General features: G+C 41.3%; 1 protein-coding gene across 1 annotated transcript in view; it reads left to right on the top strand.

Moving 5' to 3' along the window:
* Nucleotides 1-17,925, top strand: part of LOC119140798 (guanine nucleotide-binding protein G(q) subunit alpha-like) — a 135,748-nt gene that overhangs the window by 93,288 nt on the left and 24,535 nt on the right. The window contains exons 4-5 of the mRNA XM_037372405.1: nucleotides 12,464-12,592; nucleotides 13,561-13,690. Coding sequence (XP_037228302.1) covers nucleotides 12,464-12,592; nucleotides 13,561-13,690 — 259 coding nt within the window. The remainder of the gene's footprint in view (nucleotides 1-12,463; nucleotides 12,593-13,560; nucleotides 13,691-17,925) is intronic.

Consider the following 17,925-nt stretch of genomic DNA (forward strand, 5'->3'; position numbering starts at 1 on the left):
CCTAAACCCCGCTTCGTATGTTAATTAGCTTATCAGTCCGTTTCCTGGAATGTGGTGGTCTTGCAGGTTTGTAGGTGATTCATGTTCTTGTGACCACCCGATCTTCTTCAGGTGATTGTGACCACCCAATCTTTTCCAGCAAGGAGACTTAGCACTCCCTCCCTCTAGATAGCATTTGAATGTCTCTCATCTTTTCTTATTCTCTTTTAAATAGTCCCTTTGTTAGAGGAAGAAGGGCAGGCGTCTCCCCTTTGTTAGAGGAATAGGGGCAGTCGTCTCCTCAAAACTGTGGTTGTCACCGCACCCATGACTAGTCACCATACCCACATTCCTTAAGCAGACACATACAATCACAATCCATGTCCATTATCCCCATTTCACATTATTTCTCCATATCACAGGTCATATTTATAACTTAAACCAACCGCTCACAAGACTTTACACACAGGTGATTGGATAAAAGTCTCTGCCCACGCGGGCGTCCGTGTCGCTGATCGGTGAGCATGCTGCAGGCGCCTGATCAGTGTGCCGATGAGAGTGTGCTGATTTCGCGGTTCCCAGGACTTGCTCTGCACCTGGCTTCTTGTTTGTGCAGAGCTTGTTTTCTTTCTCACACTGCTTGTTCCCAGGACAATTTAAAGTTGCTCTGCAGCTTCAACTAACAGGCCTGGGTTGTCCAACCCGGACAATGGTAACATATGTCCTCGGTCCTTTAAAAATCCCTCTACAGCTGACTTCAATTTTGTAGCCTTCTGTTAATTTTTGGGTTTTAGCTGATGTGCGGAATTAGACTCTATAACTCGAAAGTTATAAAGTAGGTATGTTTATTGCGCGCAGATGCACGGGGGATCGCTCCTCCACAAGCGTGCATGCCCGAAGTGACGAACCATCTCACATTTATACAATGAACAAATGAATATTCAATTAACGCCTATACATATTTGTTACCTAAACCCGCTTCGTATGTTGATTAGCTTATCAGTCCTTTGCCTGGAATGTGGTGGTCTTGCAGGTCTGTAGGTGATTCATGTCCTTGTGACCATCCGATCTTCTCCAGCAAGGAGACTTAGCACTCCCTCCCTCTTGATAGCATTGGAATGTCTCTCATCCTTTTCTCATTCTTTTTTAAATAGCCCCTTTGTTAGAGGAAGAAGGGCAGGCGTCTCCTCAAAACTGTAGTCGTCTCCTCAAGGCTGTGTGCCTATGTGACCAGACACCGCACCCATGACTAGTCACCATACCCACATTCCTTGAGCAGACATATACAATCACAGTCGGTGTCCATTGTCCCCATTTCACACTATTTCTCCATATCATAGCCATATAGGAATTCTAAACTGAGAGGGACAGTTAGGTAAGATTTGGATGGGATAAGAATAAAAAGAACGTTGTGCAGCTTTCTTCACCTACTACTCAACTTCCCACTAATCTTAGATTTACACTCTTTAGTTTAGACTAAGATTAGATAGTTCTGGAAACTGGTAAACATGCCTCAACTTTCTGCCAGTGGTAAAGAAGCTGAGAGACACAAACCTCCACAGAGATTTTGAAAATGTGACCAATACTTCTTTACGTTTAGCTTTGCTCACAGCTTGTGTTACTACACTGGAAATTGATTCCATTTACTGTACTGTGTGTTACCAAAGAGGATGTTTGTCTCAGTTAGTCTGGCAACTCTGATGTAGGAAAAAATTCTGCTACAACTACTTTAACATTTTGCTTATGTGGAGTTGGGAGACATTAAAGTTGTATGTATTTTTTAAAAGTGCATAAAAAGCCCCTTCCCTTTCAGAGCTTATTGTTTTCTACCACATGGTCAAAATTACTGCTTGTTTTGGGTAGTCTCATCAGCCAGTTCAATTTTTTGCAAAAAGAAAACTAACAGAACTCTCCCACCAAACCCCAACGACCACCCGGTAAGGGTAGCTCCACCCAATTTCAGAAGAAACAGACCCCAAAGGACATAAATATAATGAATTTAATTAACCAAAGCTTATGACTAAGTCTACTTAATAAGACTATTTAGTTTTATTTTAACTTGAACTGTCAGTGTATGTGTATAAGACAGACCATTTTGTAGAGGGTCATACCTACAAACTATCTTTCAGGAAAATACATTTTTGCATTAAACTGTCATGGATGGAGTGATGCACTTCACTTGTAAAAGACAAGTAGCCATATGTTTATTGGTATAAAACAGTGATTTAACAAAATTTGATAATAAATGCAACAGTGGTTTAACAAGATTTGATGGCAAGGTATATTTGATTATTTACTGCATAGAGGACAGGGTCAGACAGAGCTGTCAGGGAGACCCTCCCGTTGAGTCATGAGGTTCAGAAAGAACCCCCATGTGTTCTCAACTTCTCAGAGAGGAGTTTAGGTGCAGGTAGATCCAGACTTAGTCTCAAATTTGGTCAACAGTTTATATCTGAAGTATTATATATATACAATCAATCCTTTATACCACTTAGCTACGATTTCAAAGTTTAGCATGCTACTAATCACCCAGAATCTGTTGCGGCAAGGAATCTCTAAACCTCGAAAAGTAACCTTGAGAGGCATTCCTACTCAAGGGGAGATCCTGGCATGTAGCCTGCTGTGGTGCAGGAGAGTTTAATGGGCCCTGGGCTGTCCACTATTTACGGAGCAAGATAATTGACTCAGTCATATTTGCATACCGACTACAGAAGTTAGTTTCTTTCACACTTTGCTTGAGTCTGACTGTGACCAGCACTGTGGTTAGGTGGGTGTATTGTTCAAATTAGCCCTTGGCTATCATGTCATTATCTGTGTCCCCGGAATCCACTTTGAGTGGATGCAGCCATCACAGCAAAACCCATCCAACTACCATGACCGTGACCGATGGTTATCACCTGAGCATTTTTATGAAAATAAGGGGGGGGGGGGGAAGCACACCATCACATAAAACTAACAGCTTTAGGGTTGAAAAGATGTAAATGTTTACTATTATTATCATATCTTAAAAAGTCAGTCATGCTGTGTCTGTCTTCACATGTGGTTGAACACACTGAATCCACTTGCTCATGAAATGTTGCTGGTAGGCCTCACCCTTTTAACTGTGATTATAGAATGATAGAATCATTTAGGTTGTAAAATAACCTTAATATTATTGAATCTAACAGTAAACCTAACATTGCCAAATCCACCACTATATTATGTCCCAAAGCACCGCAGCTACATGTCTTTTAAATACCTCCAGGGATGGTGACTTCCCCGGGCAGCCTATTCCAATGCTTAACAACCCCTTTGGTGAAGAAATTTTTTCCAAATATCCATTCTAAACCTCCCCGATGCAACTTGAGGCCGTTTACTCTTGTCCTATCACCTGCTACCTGGGAGAAGAGATTGACACCCACCTTGCTACAGCCTCCTTTCAGGTAGTTGTAGAGAGCAATAAGGTCTCCCCTGAGCCTCCTTTTCTCCACGCTAAACAATCCTGGTTCCCTCAGACACTCCTCATAAGACTTGTGCTCCAGACCCTTCAACTGGCCTCAGCCCATCGATCCATCCTGTCCAGATCCCTCTGCAGAGCCTTCCTGCCCTCAAGCAGATCAACACTCTCGCCCAACTTGGTGTCATCTGCAAACTTCCTGAGGGTGCACTCAATCCCCTCGTCCAGATCATTGATAAAGATATGAAAAAGAACTGGCCCCAATACTGAGCCCTGGGGAACACCACTTGTGACCTGCTGCCAACTGGATTTAATTCCATTCACCACCACTCTTTGGGCCCAGTCATCCAGCCAGCTTTTAACCCAGTGTAGAGTACACCTGTGCAAGCCATGAGCAGCCAGTTTCTCCAGGAGAATGCTGTGGGAGATGGTGTCAAAGGTTTTACTAAGGTCCAGGTAGACAACATCCACAGCCTTTACTTCATCTGCTAGGCGGGTCACCTTCTCATAGAAGGAGATCAGATTAGTCAAGCAGGACCTGCCTTTCCTATACCCATGCTAACTGGGCCTGATCTCCTGGTTGTCCTGTATATGCCATGTGATGGCACTCAAGATGATCTGTTTCATAACCTTCCCCAACTCAGACAGAGATGCCTGTCATTCCCCAGGTCCTCCTTCTGTCCCTTCTTGTAGATGGTGTTGTGGTTTAACCCCAGCTGGCAACCAAGCACCACGCAGCCACTAGCTCACTCCCCCTCACCCAGAGGGATGGGAAGGAGAATCAGAAAGGAATGTAAAACTCAAGGGTTGAGATAAGAACAATTTAATAGGTAAAGCAAAAGCCATGCAAGCAAAGCAAAGCAAGGAATTCATTCAGCACTTCCCATGGGCAGGCAGGTGTTCAGCCATCCCCAGGAAAGCAGGGCTCCATCAGGCGTAACGGTTACTCGGGAAGACAAACAAATGCCATAACGCCAGATGTCCCCCCCTTCCTTCTTCCCCCAGCTTATATACTCAGCATGATGTCATATGGTATGGAATACCTCTTTGGCTAGTTCATGTCACATGTCCTGTCTGTGTCCCCTCCCGATTTCCCATGCCCCTCCAGCCCTCTGGCTGGCAGGGCCCAAGAAACTGAAAAGTCCTTGACTTAGTATAAACATCACCCAGCAACAACTGAAAACATCAGTGTCCTATCAACATTGTTCTCACATCAGAGCCAAAACACAGCACTGCACCAGCTACTAAGAATAAAATTAACCCTATCCCAGCTGAAACTAGGACAGAAGGGTTTTAAATTTGCTAAGATCCAGTCAACTGGGACCTCCCTGGTTAGCCAGGACTGCTGATAAATGATTGAAAGAAGCTTGGTGAGCACTTCTGCCAGCTCCCTCAGTACCCTTGGGTGGATCCTATCCAGCCCCATAGACTTGTGTGTGTCTAAGTGGTGTAGTAGGTCACTAACCATTTCCCTTCAGATTATGGTGGTTTCATTCTGCTACCCATCTCTGTCTTCCAGCTCAGCAGGCTATGTATTTATAGAAACTTTTTTAATTTTCTTTTACTGCAGTAGCCAGATTAAGTTCTAGTTGGCCTTTGGCCCTACTAATTTTCTCCCTACATAACCTCACAAAATCCTTGTAGTCCTCCTGAGTTGCCTGCCCCTTCTTCCAAAGGTCATAAACTCACTTTTTTCCCCTGAGTTCCAGCCAAAGATCTCTGTTCAGCCAGGCTGGTCTTCTTCCCTGCTGTCTCCTCCTTTGGCACATGGGGACAGCCTGCTCCTACGCCTTTAAGATTTCCTTCTTGAAGAATGCCCAGCCTTCCTGGAGTTCTTTGCCCTTCAGGACTGCCTCCCAAGGGACTCTGTCAACCAGGCCCCTAAACAGGTCTAAGTCTGCCCTCCAGAAGTCCAAGGTGGAAGTTCTTCTGACCTCCCATCCTTACTTCTCCAAGATTTGAAACCTCTATCATTTTGTGATCACTGTGCCCAAGACAGCCTCCAACCATCTCATCACCCACAAGTCCTTCTCTGTTTGCAAATAACAGGTCCAGTGAGGCCCCTTCCCTAGCTGGCTCCCTCACCAGCTGTGTCAGGAAATTATCTTGCACACACTCCAGGAACATCTTAGACTGTTTCCTGTCTGCTATATTGTATTTCCAGCAGTCATCTGGTAAGTTGAAGTGCCCCATGAGAACAAGGGCTAGCGATTGTGAGACTTCTCCCAGCTGCTTATAGAATATTTTGTTTGTCTCTTCCTCCTGGTTGAGTGGTCTATAACAGACTCCCACCATGATATCTGCCTTGTTGGCCTTTCCCCTGATTCTTACCCATAAACTCTCAACCCTATCATCACCATCATTAACTCTGGACATTCAAAACACTCCCTAACATACAGGGGTATCCCACCACCTCTCCTTCCTAGCCTATCCCTTCTGAAGAATTTATAGCCATCCATTGCAGCACTGCAGTTGTGTGAGTCATCCCACCAGGTTTCTGTGATTGCAATTACATCAGAGTTTTCCTGCTGCACAATGACTTCCAACTCCTCCTGTTGGTGTAGATGCTCTTCAGTTGGTCTGTTGATCCCACCACCTTTTTGGGGGAGAAGCCCTAATTCCTATGTGACCGTTCCCAGGTGCTTCCATGGTTTCTAACTCATCGACAACCCTTGCATCTTTGCTGCCGCATGGATCTCCATCCCCTGCCTCCACTGAGATGGCTAAGTTGCTGCATGCATTAGTACAGGGACATTTCAAATGTGCTCCAGTGTATTCAGCACATTGTCGAGCAGACCGTGAAGGACCTCTCTAGCACACCATCCCTCAGTCCTCGATGTGCCACCCCCAGGCTTATCTCTAGCAGGCTTGGGTTTATCCCCTTCCCCCTTCAGGTCTAGTTTAAAGCTCTTTCAATTAGCCCTTGTAACTCCTGAGCAAAGATCCTTTCCCCCCTTTGAGAAAGGTGTTGACAGCAGGCCTGATGTCGTGTGGACTGACCTGTGACAAAAAACAACAAAATTCTGTTGGTGACAGTGGTTATGGAGCCAGGTATTGTTCAGCTGGCTCTTTCTGTTTCTTCCCCATCGTTCCCTGCAACTGGAATGATGGAGGAGAACCCTACTTGTGTTCCTGATCCCTCAACCAGTTGTCCAAAGGCCCTGAAGTCTGTCTTGATTGCCCTCAGACTTCTTGTTGCAACTTTGTTGCTGCCTACATGAAAAAGCAATAATGGATAATAATCTGAGGGCTTGACCAGGGTAGGAAGTTTTCTTGTAGCCTCTTTAACCCTGGCCCCAGGGCAGCAACACTTCCCTAAGTGGGTCCAGTCAGCATATTGGACCTTCTGTTCCCTGCAGAAGAGAGTCTCATGTGACAATAACCCATCTTTTTTTTCTTTATGGAAGTGGTTTTGATGAGGGGCATAGGCCAACTTAACCTTGGCAACACCTCCAACCTGGATGGACTATCATCCTCATCATTGTTTGGTTCTGCTTGCAGAACCTCATACCTATTGTACAAGGACACCTGGGAAGGTGAGGTAGTCATGGAGGAGATGCGCCTGCTGCGCCATGCAGGAACTTGTTCTCATCCCCCCCACCCCTTAAGTCACTGCATTCTGATGAGTGGAGGGAGGATAGGGAATCCTCTGTATCATGTGTCCTATCTGCCTGACAGGTCTGTACCAGAGAAGGTAGCGTGCAGTTCCAGTAGTCAGTCTCCTTCTCAGACTCGCTGATACTCCTCAACCTACTGACCTCCCTGTCATCTCCTGAACGAACTTTCTGTTAAACAGTAAACTTTATAAGTTTTTTGGGTTTTGTCCCTACCGTCTTCCCCTGTACTCCTATTCACCTCATATAGTTTAAGAAAAAGTCTAATTCTTTGCTGTGTTGTAACAAGTTATCTTTACTATTCTTAGATTGACCCTTTTATTAGTGTGAAAAATCACCTCTATCTCAACATATTTATTTTTGTTTAGAGATTTCTTTTGGAGGGTTTCTAGTGGTGGTGCCAGTCACATTCCATCTCCTCAACAGTGTGTTTCAGAAGCAGTATATCCCCCAGGAATTTCTCCCATGTTCATAAGATCTTGCAGTAGGATTCCTTCTAAACATGGGGTTTATTAATATGCTAATGAATACTAATCATAGAATGGTTTGGGTTGGAAGGGACCTTTAAAGATCATCTAGTTCCACTGCCCCTGCTGTGGGGAGGGACATCTTTCACTAGATCAGGTTGATCAGAGCCCCATCCAACCTGACCTTGAACACTTCCAGGGAGAAGGCATCCACAACTTCTCTGGGAAGCCTGTTCCAATGTTTCACCTCCCTCATCATAAAAAAAATTATGTTATATCTAATCTGGACCTACCTTCTTTTAGTATAAAACCATTATCCCTTGTCCTGTCTCTATAAGTCTTGTTTAAAAGTCTTTTTCATAAGCCACCTTTAAATATTGAAAGGCCACAATAAAGTCTCCCCAGAGCCTTCTCCAGGCTGAACAAGCTCAACTCTCTCAGCCTTTCTTCATAGGAGAGGTGTTCCAGCCCTCTGAGCTTTTTTGTGGCCCTCCTCTGGACGGGCTCCAACAGGTCCATGTCTTTCTTATGTTGGGGGCCCCAGAGCTGGACACAGGACTCCAGGTGGGGTCTCACGAGAGTGGAGTAGAGGGGGAGAATCACTTCCCTCAACCTGCTGGCCATGCTTCTTTTTATGCAGCCCAGGATATGATTGGCTTTCTGGGCTGCAAGCACACGTTGCTGGTTCATGTCCAGTTTTTCATTTACCAGTTCCCCCCAAATCCCTCTCCACAGGGCTGCTCTCAATCCATTAATCCCCCAGCCTGTACTGATACTGGGGATTGCCCTGACCCAGGTGCAGGACCTTGCACTTGTCCTTGTTGAACTTCATGGGGATCACATGAGCCCACTTCTCCAGCCTTTCAAGGTCCCTCAATGGCACCCCTTCTCTCTAGCAAATCGACTGCACCACTCAGCTTGGTGTCATCTGCAAACTTGCTGAGGGTGTATTCAATCCCACTATGTCATTAATAAAGATATTGAACAGCACCAGTCCCAATATGGATCCCTGAAAGACCACTTGTTACTGATTTCCATTTGAACATTGAGCCATTGACTGCATCTCTTTGGACCTGGGCATCCAGCCAATTCCTTATCCATCTAGCAGTCCATCCATCAAACCCATTTCTCTCCAGTTTAGAGACAAAGATGTTGTGGGGGACCATGTCTGAAGGCCTTAAAGAAGTCAAGGTAGATTATATCAGTTGCTCTTCCCTTGTCCACTGATGCAGTCACTCCATCATAGGTGGCCACCATATTAGTGAGGCATGATTTGCCCTTTGTGAAGCCATTTTGGCTCTCTCTAATCACCTCCCTGTCTTCCATGTTTTTGGGCATGTCTTCCAGGAGGATCTGTTCCATGATCTTACTGGGCACAGAGGTGAGGCTGACTGGTCAGTAGTTCATCTGATGAAATTATTCCTGAGAAAATGCTAATATATCATGTGACTATTTGCAACAGAAATCTTACCTCAGTGATACTGAAAAATTCATGGTTGGAGATGGGTGTTTGATTAAAGTGCCTGCACCATGTTCATGTTGAAAATGTTTCAAAACTTCATTTATTGAAAGTAAGTTCAGATAAGTTTTGATGGTCTGTCTTCATTAGGTGGCATAATTCTGTGAAACGAAGCTGAATGTTGAGTTACAAAGTTATGGTGAATGGGGTTATATTTAACTTCTTGAAGAGGGTTATTGGTTAAAACTACTGTTGTTTGTTTATTAAGTTTAGGAGTCTTGTCACTTCTTTGCCTGATTTCTATATGAGAAAAACATGGGAAAATACAGAGGTAATTAGTCTATTCCTATTATCACATTTTTTTCTGTTCATTTTGTAATATGGAAAACAGTACCTTTGCAACTCTCTTTCAAGGGTATTATTAGCACCTTCATAGCCTGGTAACTTCCTTGAAGGCTGGCTGCAGTTTTGGCCCTTGTCTCAGGGAATATATAATTCATTAAAAGTAAGTACTTCTTTTTCAACAGTGATTAGGAAACAAAAGGCTTTCTTCTATTTCTGATCAGTGTGCAGATCAGAAGTATGATACTTTAGCAGTTTTTTTCTAATATTAAGAGAGGGCTACTGTCAGCAGATTGTTACACATACATTACTGTCTACCTGTTGCTATAGCAACCCCACAAAAATTACCTCAGCAGCCATTCAAATTCATTTTTACAAATGTAAAGTACTTATAGCTATAACTAACTTTTAAAACTTGGTCTGTAGTATAATTTTACTCAGACCGATGTTACTGGGATTTTTTTTAAGTAATTTTATGCAATTTACATTTTTTTGTTCTTTTGTATAATGCTTAGCTGAATAAGTACTGTATAACTACAGTATGTCTCATCAAAATAAGACATTTCTTAGCAGGTGGTAAAAATAAAATCATAGTGCCATGTAGTTCTGCCCTAATTTTTTTGCAGTTGCTGCTAACTGTATAACTGACTTCCCAGTAATAATTGTGATTATCTGGTTTTGGACTCCACCTTAAGACAATGGCCAGGATATTTCCAATATTTGTATCATCAGGGTGATTTTAAATTTTGAAGTTAATAAACTAAGAAAACATCTGTTTTTGGCAATTGTTGGCAACACTTGAAAGTTCACATTTCTGGCAAGTTTCATGGTTTTTTTGCAAGAGGCAGTTGTGCCGCAAAATCTGATTGCAGAATTTGTGCATGCATGTATGTAGTGAAGCTTCTAAGTGCTTGCAATTTTATTCGGGTGGGGTTTTTTTTAGTTAAACCCTTATCCTAAAATCCCTCATACATGCCTGTTATGTGCTTAAAATTTTTGTATTTGTATATGATTTGTTTGCCCACATAAGCAATATATTTGTCAATAGTTTGATTAGAATTGCAGCAGATGAGTGCTTAAAAGCCATGGTGAATTGGGTCTTTAATAACTAATTGCACAAATAAATAAATAAAAATCTTTATTTTCTGATAGTATTCACTTTCACTCTTCATCCAGAGCAGTCTGAATTCAGAGACTCAAGATGTTTCATGTAGCCCTATCATTTCATTGTGTGTCTTATAAATTAAATGTCTTTAGAAGTCCTTTTCTGGTTGCAGATAAACCAGTGGAAGAGGTAACCATCCTGCTTTCCTGCTGGAGGTTACGGACTTCCCACACTCCAGTCTGTATCAGTCAAGCTGGCTTAAATTTGAACAATTGCCATAGTCTTTCTTTGAGTCTTTCTTTGCTATTCCAAATCAATTTCACAGCAATAGGTTATGGAGACATTGCACAAGCACAAGAGCTAGTTGCTAGAGATAGACTGTGACTTTTGGAAAAAGGTGCAGTGAGAAGCAGCTGGAGTGGGGATTTGGCCTGCACAGTTTCATTTGGAAAAGGTATTTGATGTTTTGATGTTTTTATTTAAAGTTTCTACTTGTGCCAGACTCAATACCAATGTGATTCCCATTACTGTTCTCTGTAATATGCTTGCTGTCATGATACTGGGCATCCTCAGGTGCCAGGAAGGAATATGTGGATTGAAACCAGTTCAAGCCTGTTGCTCTCCTCAAAATTCTTTTGCTAGTTGTTCAGTTCTTATACTCTATATTGGGCTGAGCCAGGTATACACTCCTCCCATGCTGGTCTGGCTAACTCAAGAGAGACATTCACACTCTCTTAATGAACTCAAGGAGAAACATTTACACCACCATTTGATCCACTCAACTTGTTCATCCAACCCTTTTGATATGAAGAAGCCTTGAATATTATTCACTGCAACAATAAAGACTTATAAACTATGTGTCCTGGTTTAACCTCAGCTGGCAACCAAGCACCACGCAGCCACTTGCTCACTCCCCCCCAACCCGGAGGGGTGGGGAGGAGAATCAGAAAGGAATGTAAAACTCGAGGGTTGAGATAAGAACAATTTAATAATTGAAACAGAATAAAAAGGTAAGAACAACAACAATAACAGCAACAACAACAAAATAATAATAATTATAACAACAACAACCGTTATAATGGAAAGGTAGGACAAAGGATAAAATCCAAAGGGAATGGGAGAAGGGAAACAAACGATGCACAGTACAACTGCTCACTATCCGCTGACTGATGCCCAGCCAGTCCTGAGCAATGATCCCCCCTACCCCAGCTAACCCCCCAAGTTTATATACCAAGCATGACGTCCCATGGTATGGAATACCTCTTTGGCTGGTTCAGGTCACCTGTCCTGGCTGTGTCCCCTCCCAGTCTCTTGTGCCCCTCCAGGACTCTGGCTGGCAAGGCCCGAGAAACTGAAAAGTCCTTGACTTAGTATAAACATCACCCAGCAACAACTAAAACCATCAGTGTGCTATCAACATTGTTCTCACATCAGAGCCAAAACACAGCACTGCACCAGCTACTAAGAAGAAAGTGAGCTCCATCCCAGCTGAAACCAGCACAGTATGATAAACCAAAGCTATAATAATCCCTTTATCAAAAGTGTATCAAAGATGTGACCTCACCTTGAGTATTGTGTACAGTTCTGAGCCCCACAATTTAAGGAGATAGGTCACGATCACTTGGAGATTCATATTTCTCTATCCTTTGTAGACATTGCAGAATAATTATCAAGAAATACGTTATAATTTCAGATAAAATTATAGTCTTATATTTCTTACACATTTTATCATATTATTTATCTTTAAATTAACCAGAACTAAATAACTGAAAAATTTTAATTGTTGGTGATTCAACATGTGAAAGACAAGCAAATTTATATGAAAATCATAGTAATCATGCTATCTTTCTGTAGAATTTACTTGAAGCTATGAAAATGCTAGGAAGGGAGAATGGTGCGCTCCTTTATATTTCCTTCCCTCTTTAATGTTGATATTGCTCTTATTTCTGTTGCAGTTCTTCCTATCCCACACCCCATTTCTTTTCCCAAGTCTTCCTTTCTGTTTTCCTCAGTGGGATTATTGTATCATTCTCTTGCATTCCTGTTTCTCCCCATCTATAGTTACCTTAATGATTTGGACCGCATAGCAGATTCAGCCTATCTGCCAACTCAGCAAGATGTGCTTAGAGTTCGAGTCCCAACAACAGGGATTATTGAATATCCATTTGACTTACAAAGCGTCATTTTCAGGTAGAAAAAATGTTTAACACCCATTCACTTTGTTTCCTTTTACATTAGTAATACCATCTATAGGATATTGGTTAAAAGTACAAATTATTCAGTGTTTTTAAAATTTGAGCTTGTTCATTTTATTTTCATGTTTTTGTCGATATATGATTAACAGCTGTTGTTAAATATGTCGAGAGGATGAGAGACAGGCTGACTTGTGTTTTTCTGAAGGCAGTTATTGGTAGAAAACCTGGAAGTAATTTTTCATTAAAATGAGTATATCAGTTTTATTATGAATAATAAATTATGAAAAGTAAAGGTACCACTTCTGTACTTGATTGTTAAAGAGAAGTGACATTTTGTAAGATTAATATTACTCCTACAAATAATTTTCCCCACAGCTCATTTTGAGTGCAAATAAAATTGCTTAAAGAATAACTATGCAATTACAATTTCAAGTTAGACACCCGAGTGTCTAGTTACATTGAGACCCATAGTGAATTGGGAGTACACTGGCAGCAAATTTTAGTTTTATTTTGACTATTAACTCTAGTAAATACAGATTGTATTCTTTTTATACTCTTAAAATTAGGCAGCCTTGACAAGTTTGGAATTTTGACTGGTAATTTCTTGGGAGAAAGGCAGACTGCCAACTTCATTCTGTGGACGTATGTTTCTGCTGAATATACAGGGCATACATTCTAGAATTGTGGCTCAGCATTATGAGAGTTTTGAGTATCAGAAATTTGAGGGCTTTGAGATCCGTAATAATTCAAATTCAGAAAGCACATCAGACTAAAAAGCAAATACAATAACCTCTTTACTTACAATGCATTCCATTAGTCTTCAGTATGAATGGTAAAATTTTTAAGAAAAACAAACAAAATTGTGTTTTCAACTAAAATCTTGAATTCAGTGTTCCATATATGATTGTATGTTTATCTGCTAAGGTATTTGTGGCGTTGATGTGATCATTGTTAATTTTGCAGAATGGTGGATGTAGGAGGACAACGATCGGAAAGAAGAAAATGGATACATTGCTTTGAAAATGTCACATCTATCATGTTCCTAGTAGCTCTTAGTGAATATGATCAAGTGCTTGTGGAGTCAGACAATGAGGTAAGCAAGCATCAGCATAACTCACAAGTTTTTAAGAAAAAATAATTTTACTAAAATTAATTTTAAGTTTTAAATATTTAAAATTTGATTAAAGCACAAGTTTGTAGACATCTTCAGTAGAAATGTGTGTATCTTTACATAATTATTTGGATATTAAATTTGTTGGACCAATAAAGTATAATGATAGATTGAATACTTCATGCTAAACAGCAAAGCTCAAAGTTGCTAGTTCTTTTAGGACATTTTCAAAGCAGACTGGTTTGTCCAGTCCTGGCTGTTTTCTAAATGTCTACCAGCAGTTGTATGCAACTTCATGTAATGAAATGAGAAGCTCTACAGGGACTGAGGCTAATCCTCAAATAATATGAAACAAACTGATCTCTTCTATGGAGGGTCAGTGGAACCTATTTTGTGTTAAAAGTAGAATAGTTGACTGTAGAGAAATGTTCCTATTGTAGCTATTTGCAGAGTTAGTGTTGTGTAGCTGAGCCATAAAAATAGACAGTGGGAATTAAAACAAAATTCATAGGCTCTTTGCTAGAACAGACCCTAAAGTAGTAAATTTCAGTCCGTTGACTTAAAGTATAGGATTTATATTGGCTTATATTTTCTACTTGTATTGCTATTTCAAAGAATAAAAGAAGAAAGGCGGTGATGTATGAACTAAGCAGGCAAAATGCAGTTTTGTATACAGTTTTACAAAGTAGGGAGGGAATTTAATATTTTGATTTTTTCCTTTCATAAAGATTATTCCTGTTATTCATCAAACTTACATGAGTTACTCACCAGCATTGTTCTATGCAAGTTTTTAACATTCATCTACAAAACTTAGATGACAAAAAGAAAACATTTTAATGTTCTTCATGACTGTGTATATATGCTGATTTCATTGTTTAAGAGAAGGGTTGACATAGCAAGGTAAAACAGATGTCCCTGGGCAATCATGATTGTATTCTCAACTTTCTCCAGTATTAATTTTTTTAAGAAAGACTGGGAGCTCTGAATGCTTTTAAATTTATACTTTTCCCATAAAAGAAAGAAATCTCATTACATTATTTATATCATCAGCCATCTCCTTAAAAAGTACAGCTGTTGCAAAGAAGAAATTTTCAGTTGCTTATATAGTGAATACATCTTGTAATTTATTTTTGTATTCTTTTAACTTGGCAGGTATTGCAATGTTTTTATTTTGTTTTGTAAAATATATATTTGATGTCGTGGTCCAAACAATAATGGAGTCTGACAACACATTATAAAACTAAGCTTTATTGAGGAAGTAAGAAAGTTAAGCAACAATTCTCCATATAACAACTCACCCAATCACTGATAGTGAATACAGGATCATAAGCAATGCCATGGCTCTGGTGGACTGCCACGGACATTTGGTGTATGGGTCATCTGGAAGAAGCAGCCAATCATGCAAATGCCTTCTGAATGTGGAGTTGTAACAATGTAGGTCAGGGGCAGGGTGTTGGCAGTCTGTCTAAGCTGCCAATATTGGTCAAGGGGCAGGGTGTCAGGAGGCAGGGTGTCACTTCCACCCCTTGATTCTCTCAAATCATCACTTGACAGGGAGTTATAGGCTAGGGTGTTATTTTGGCAGGTTGTTAGTTATATAATAAGCTAGGTGAGGTTGGTGTTCCAACACCTGTAGGGTATAAGTTACACAGTCAGAGGTCAAAAGCATCATGAGATGGGTACCATAGAATCACCTCTATCAAGTATCAGTTGCACAGGCATCTGCGAGGTGATTACTATGGCATCTTCTCAATTGCTACAAGAGAGGCTGCAAAAGAGATTACAACCAGCATCCACTTATACCTAGTGGCCCCAACCTGGGTCAAGGAGTGGCTTGACCATGACTGGGAAAATGCTTTACAACACAATCTACAACCCCATCCACTGATATGAAACAAAACATAAATAATAACAATAAACAAGATAATTACAAAAAGTACAGCCAAAATCTTTTGACAACTACCCTGAGATCTGGGAACCAAGAGGTAAGCCATAACCACAATTTGCCAGTTCCCCAATCGATATTTTTGGTTGCCACCTGATGGGCTTTAGTTGTTCTTGTGTTTTCTTAAGGTCAGTCTAAATGCATAGATTTTGATTGACATAGACACAGCAGGTAGTATTTACTAATGCGCAAATGCCACCTTGTATTGTCAGCAAGTACAAGCTAGTGGTTTTGAATGGTAGTCTGTGATACTTGAGCAAATTCTTGCTGCGGTGCTTGGATGACATCAGTTGTTAGGTTTTCTATATTTTGCAGGGTAGCAGAGAGATTGATGATTGCTTTCTCCAGCTTGGAGACCCCCAGCCAAGGAGGGAGGATCTGGGAAAACTGATGAATTCTGGATCCCTGTTCTACCAAACGGTTAATACCACATTGATGTTGCAGGGCATCAGCGTAATTAATTGGGGATTTGGGTCACATAGAGGTTTTCTTCAGCATGCATCCCAGGCACTATTAGTCTGGGTGTGCAGGTCCCCTCTTGTTCCATGGGAAGGTTTTCATGGCACACCTGCTGCACAGCCAATATAGGCCAGGGGCACCTACTGTATTGTGCTAAGGTCACAGCAGCACATGGTATCTTTCAGGCAATTGTCAGTATTGGCATGGTAGGTTTGCATGGTGTAGGATGGACCCTGCTGCATGGTTTATAGTTGATCATGAGATGTATCATAGCCCGTAAAGCTCTGGAGGGCATAGAATTCTGTTCCATTTACCAAGATGGCAGTAGGTAGTCAGTGGTTGAGAGATTAGCCTTAATAGGGTAATATCTGACAAAAGTTTTAGGTGCACAGCCCCACAATTCCACCAATACCAACATTCCTACCACGAGAACCCCTTGGTGCCCAGATGCAGGATGTTGTGTACAAATCCAACAATCAGTTCCCTTTCTGACATTCACCAGCACCTGAGATGTGAGAATTAACAAGTTAGTATCCCAACCAGCAAGGTCCTGGTGGACTGTCCCTAAGAATAGTATCCAGAGCATATTCAAAAGAGGGGTTTGCTCAGAATAACTGACAGTAGTACAAGTAAAACAACTACAATAAACAGCAATATAGCAGCAGGATTTTTCCAGATTGTTATGGTTGAGATAAAGACAGTTTAATAGGTAAAGCAAAAGCTGTGCATACAAGCAAAGCAAAATAAGGAATTCATTCACTATTTCCCATAGTTGGGCAGATGTTTAGCCATTTCCAGGGAAGCAGAGCTTCATCACCTGTTAACAGTTACTTGGGAAGACAAATGTCATGATGTCAAATGTCCCGCTCCCCTCCTCCTTCCTCCATCTTCTTGTGCACCTCAGCCTACTCAGTGGTGGGGCATCATGGGAAGCAGAATAGGCTTTGATGCTGTACAAGCACTGTTCAGCAATAACTAAAACATCCCTATGTTATTAACACTGCTTTGGTCACAAATTCAAAACATAGCACCATATGAGCTGCTATGAAGAAAATTAACTCTATCCCAGCCAAAACCAGTACACAGATCAGTCCATTAATCCAGGGTGGTCCAGTACTTGGGCTGAGTCAGTGGCTCTGGGCTCATCATGGACTTTATAACTTCCTGAAATACAAAATCACTTCTAGGACCTCCCAAAGGGTCAGTCTGTGGATCCAACAATGAGATTTGGGCCCTGGTGTCCACAACAAAGGTGACTGAGAGCCAGTTATTCATGACAACTTCTAATTGATTTGAAGAATCAGTCACCAATATTAGAGTGAGCGGAGGTTATCTTTATTCGGCAGCGCTGGGTGCATGGGGGATCGCTCCACCAAAGTCATGCACACCGAGGGGATTTTTCAGTCCCCTCTTTATACAAGCAACTCATACCTATTCATTAACTTTCTGGGAAATCATTTACATATTCATTACAATTCCAGGAACTCATTTACATATCTCGCTAAACTAGTGACCATGATTTAAGTCCTTGTCTTTGCCACGTTGTATAAACAACAGGAACTTAGGACCAGATGGCTTTTTAAAGATGACAAATCCAAGGACTTAGCAATTAGTGCATCCGTCGTGTTAGCAATAAGGGTCCTTGGACGTTTCCCAACTTTTGGATAAACATAAGTACGTCATCCTATAGATAAGTGGTACATCATTCATCATTCATTCCCCCCTTTTCTAGTAACTTTTGAAAATTTTTTTGCAACTACAAAAAATCATTATGCCTTATGATCATTCTTCGACAGCACCAAATAAAACATTG

This window comes from Falco rusticolus, chromosome W (assembly GCF_015220075.1).
Source record: "Falco rusticolus isolate bFalRus1 chromosome W, bFalRus1.pri, whole genome shotgun sequence".
In the NCBI taxonomy this organism is placed as follows: Eukaryota; Metazoa; Chordata; class Aves; order Falconiformes; family Falconidae; genus Falco; species Falco rusticolus.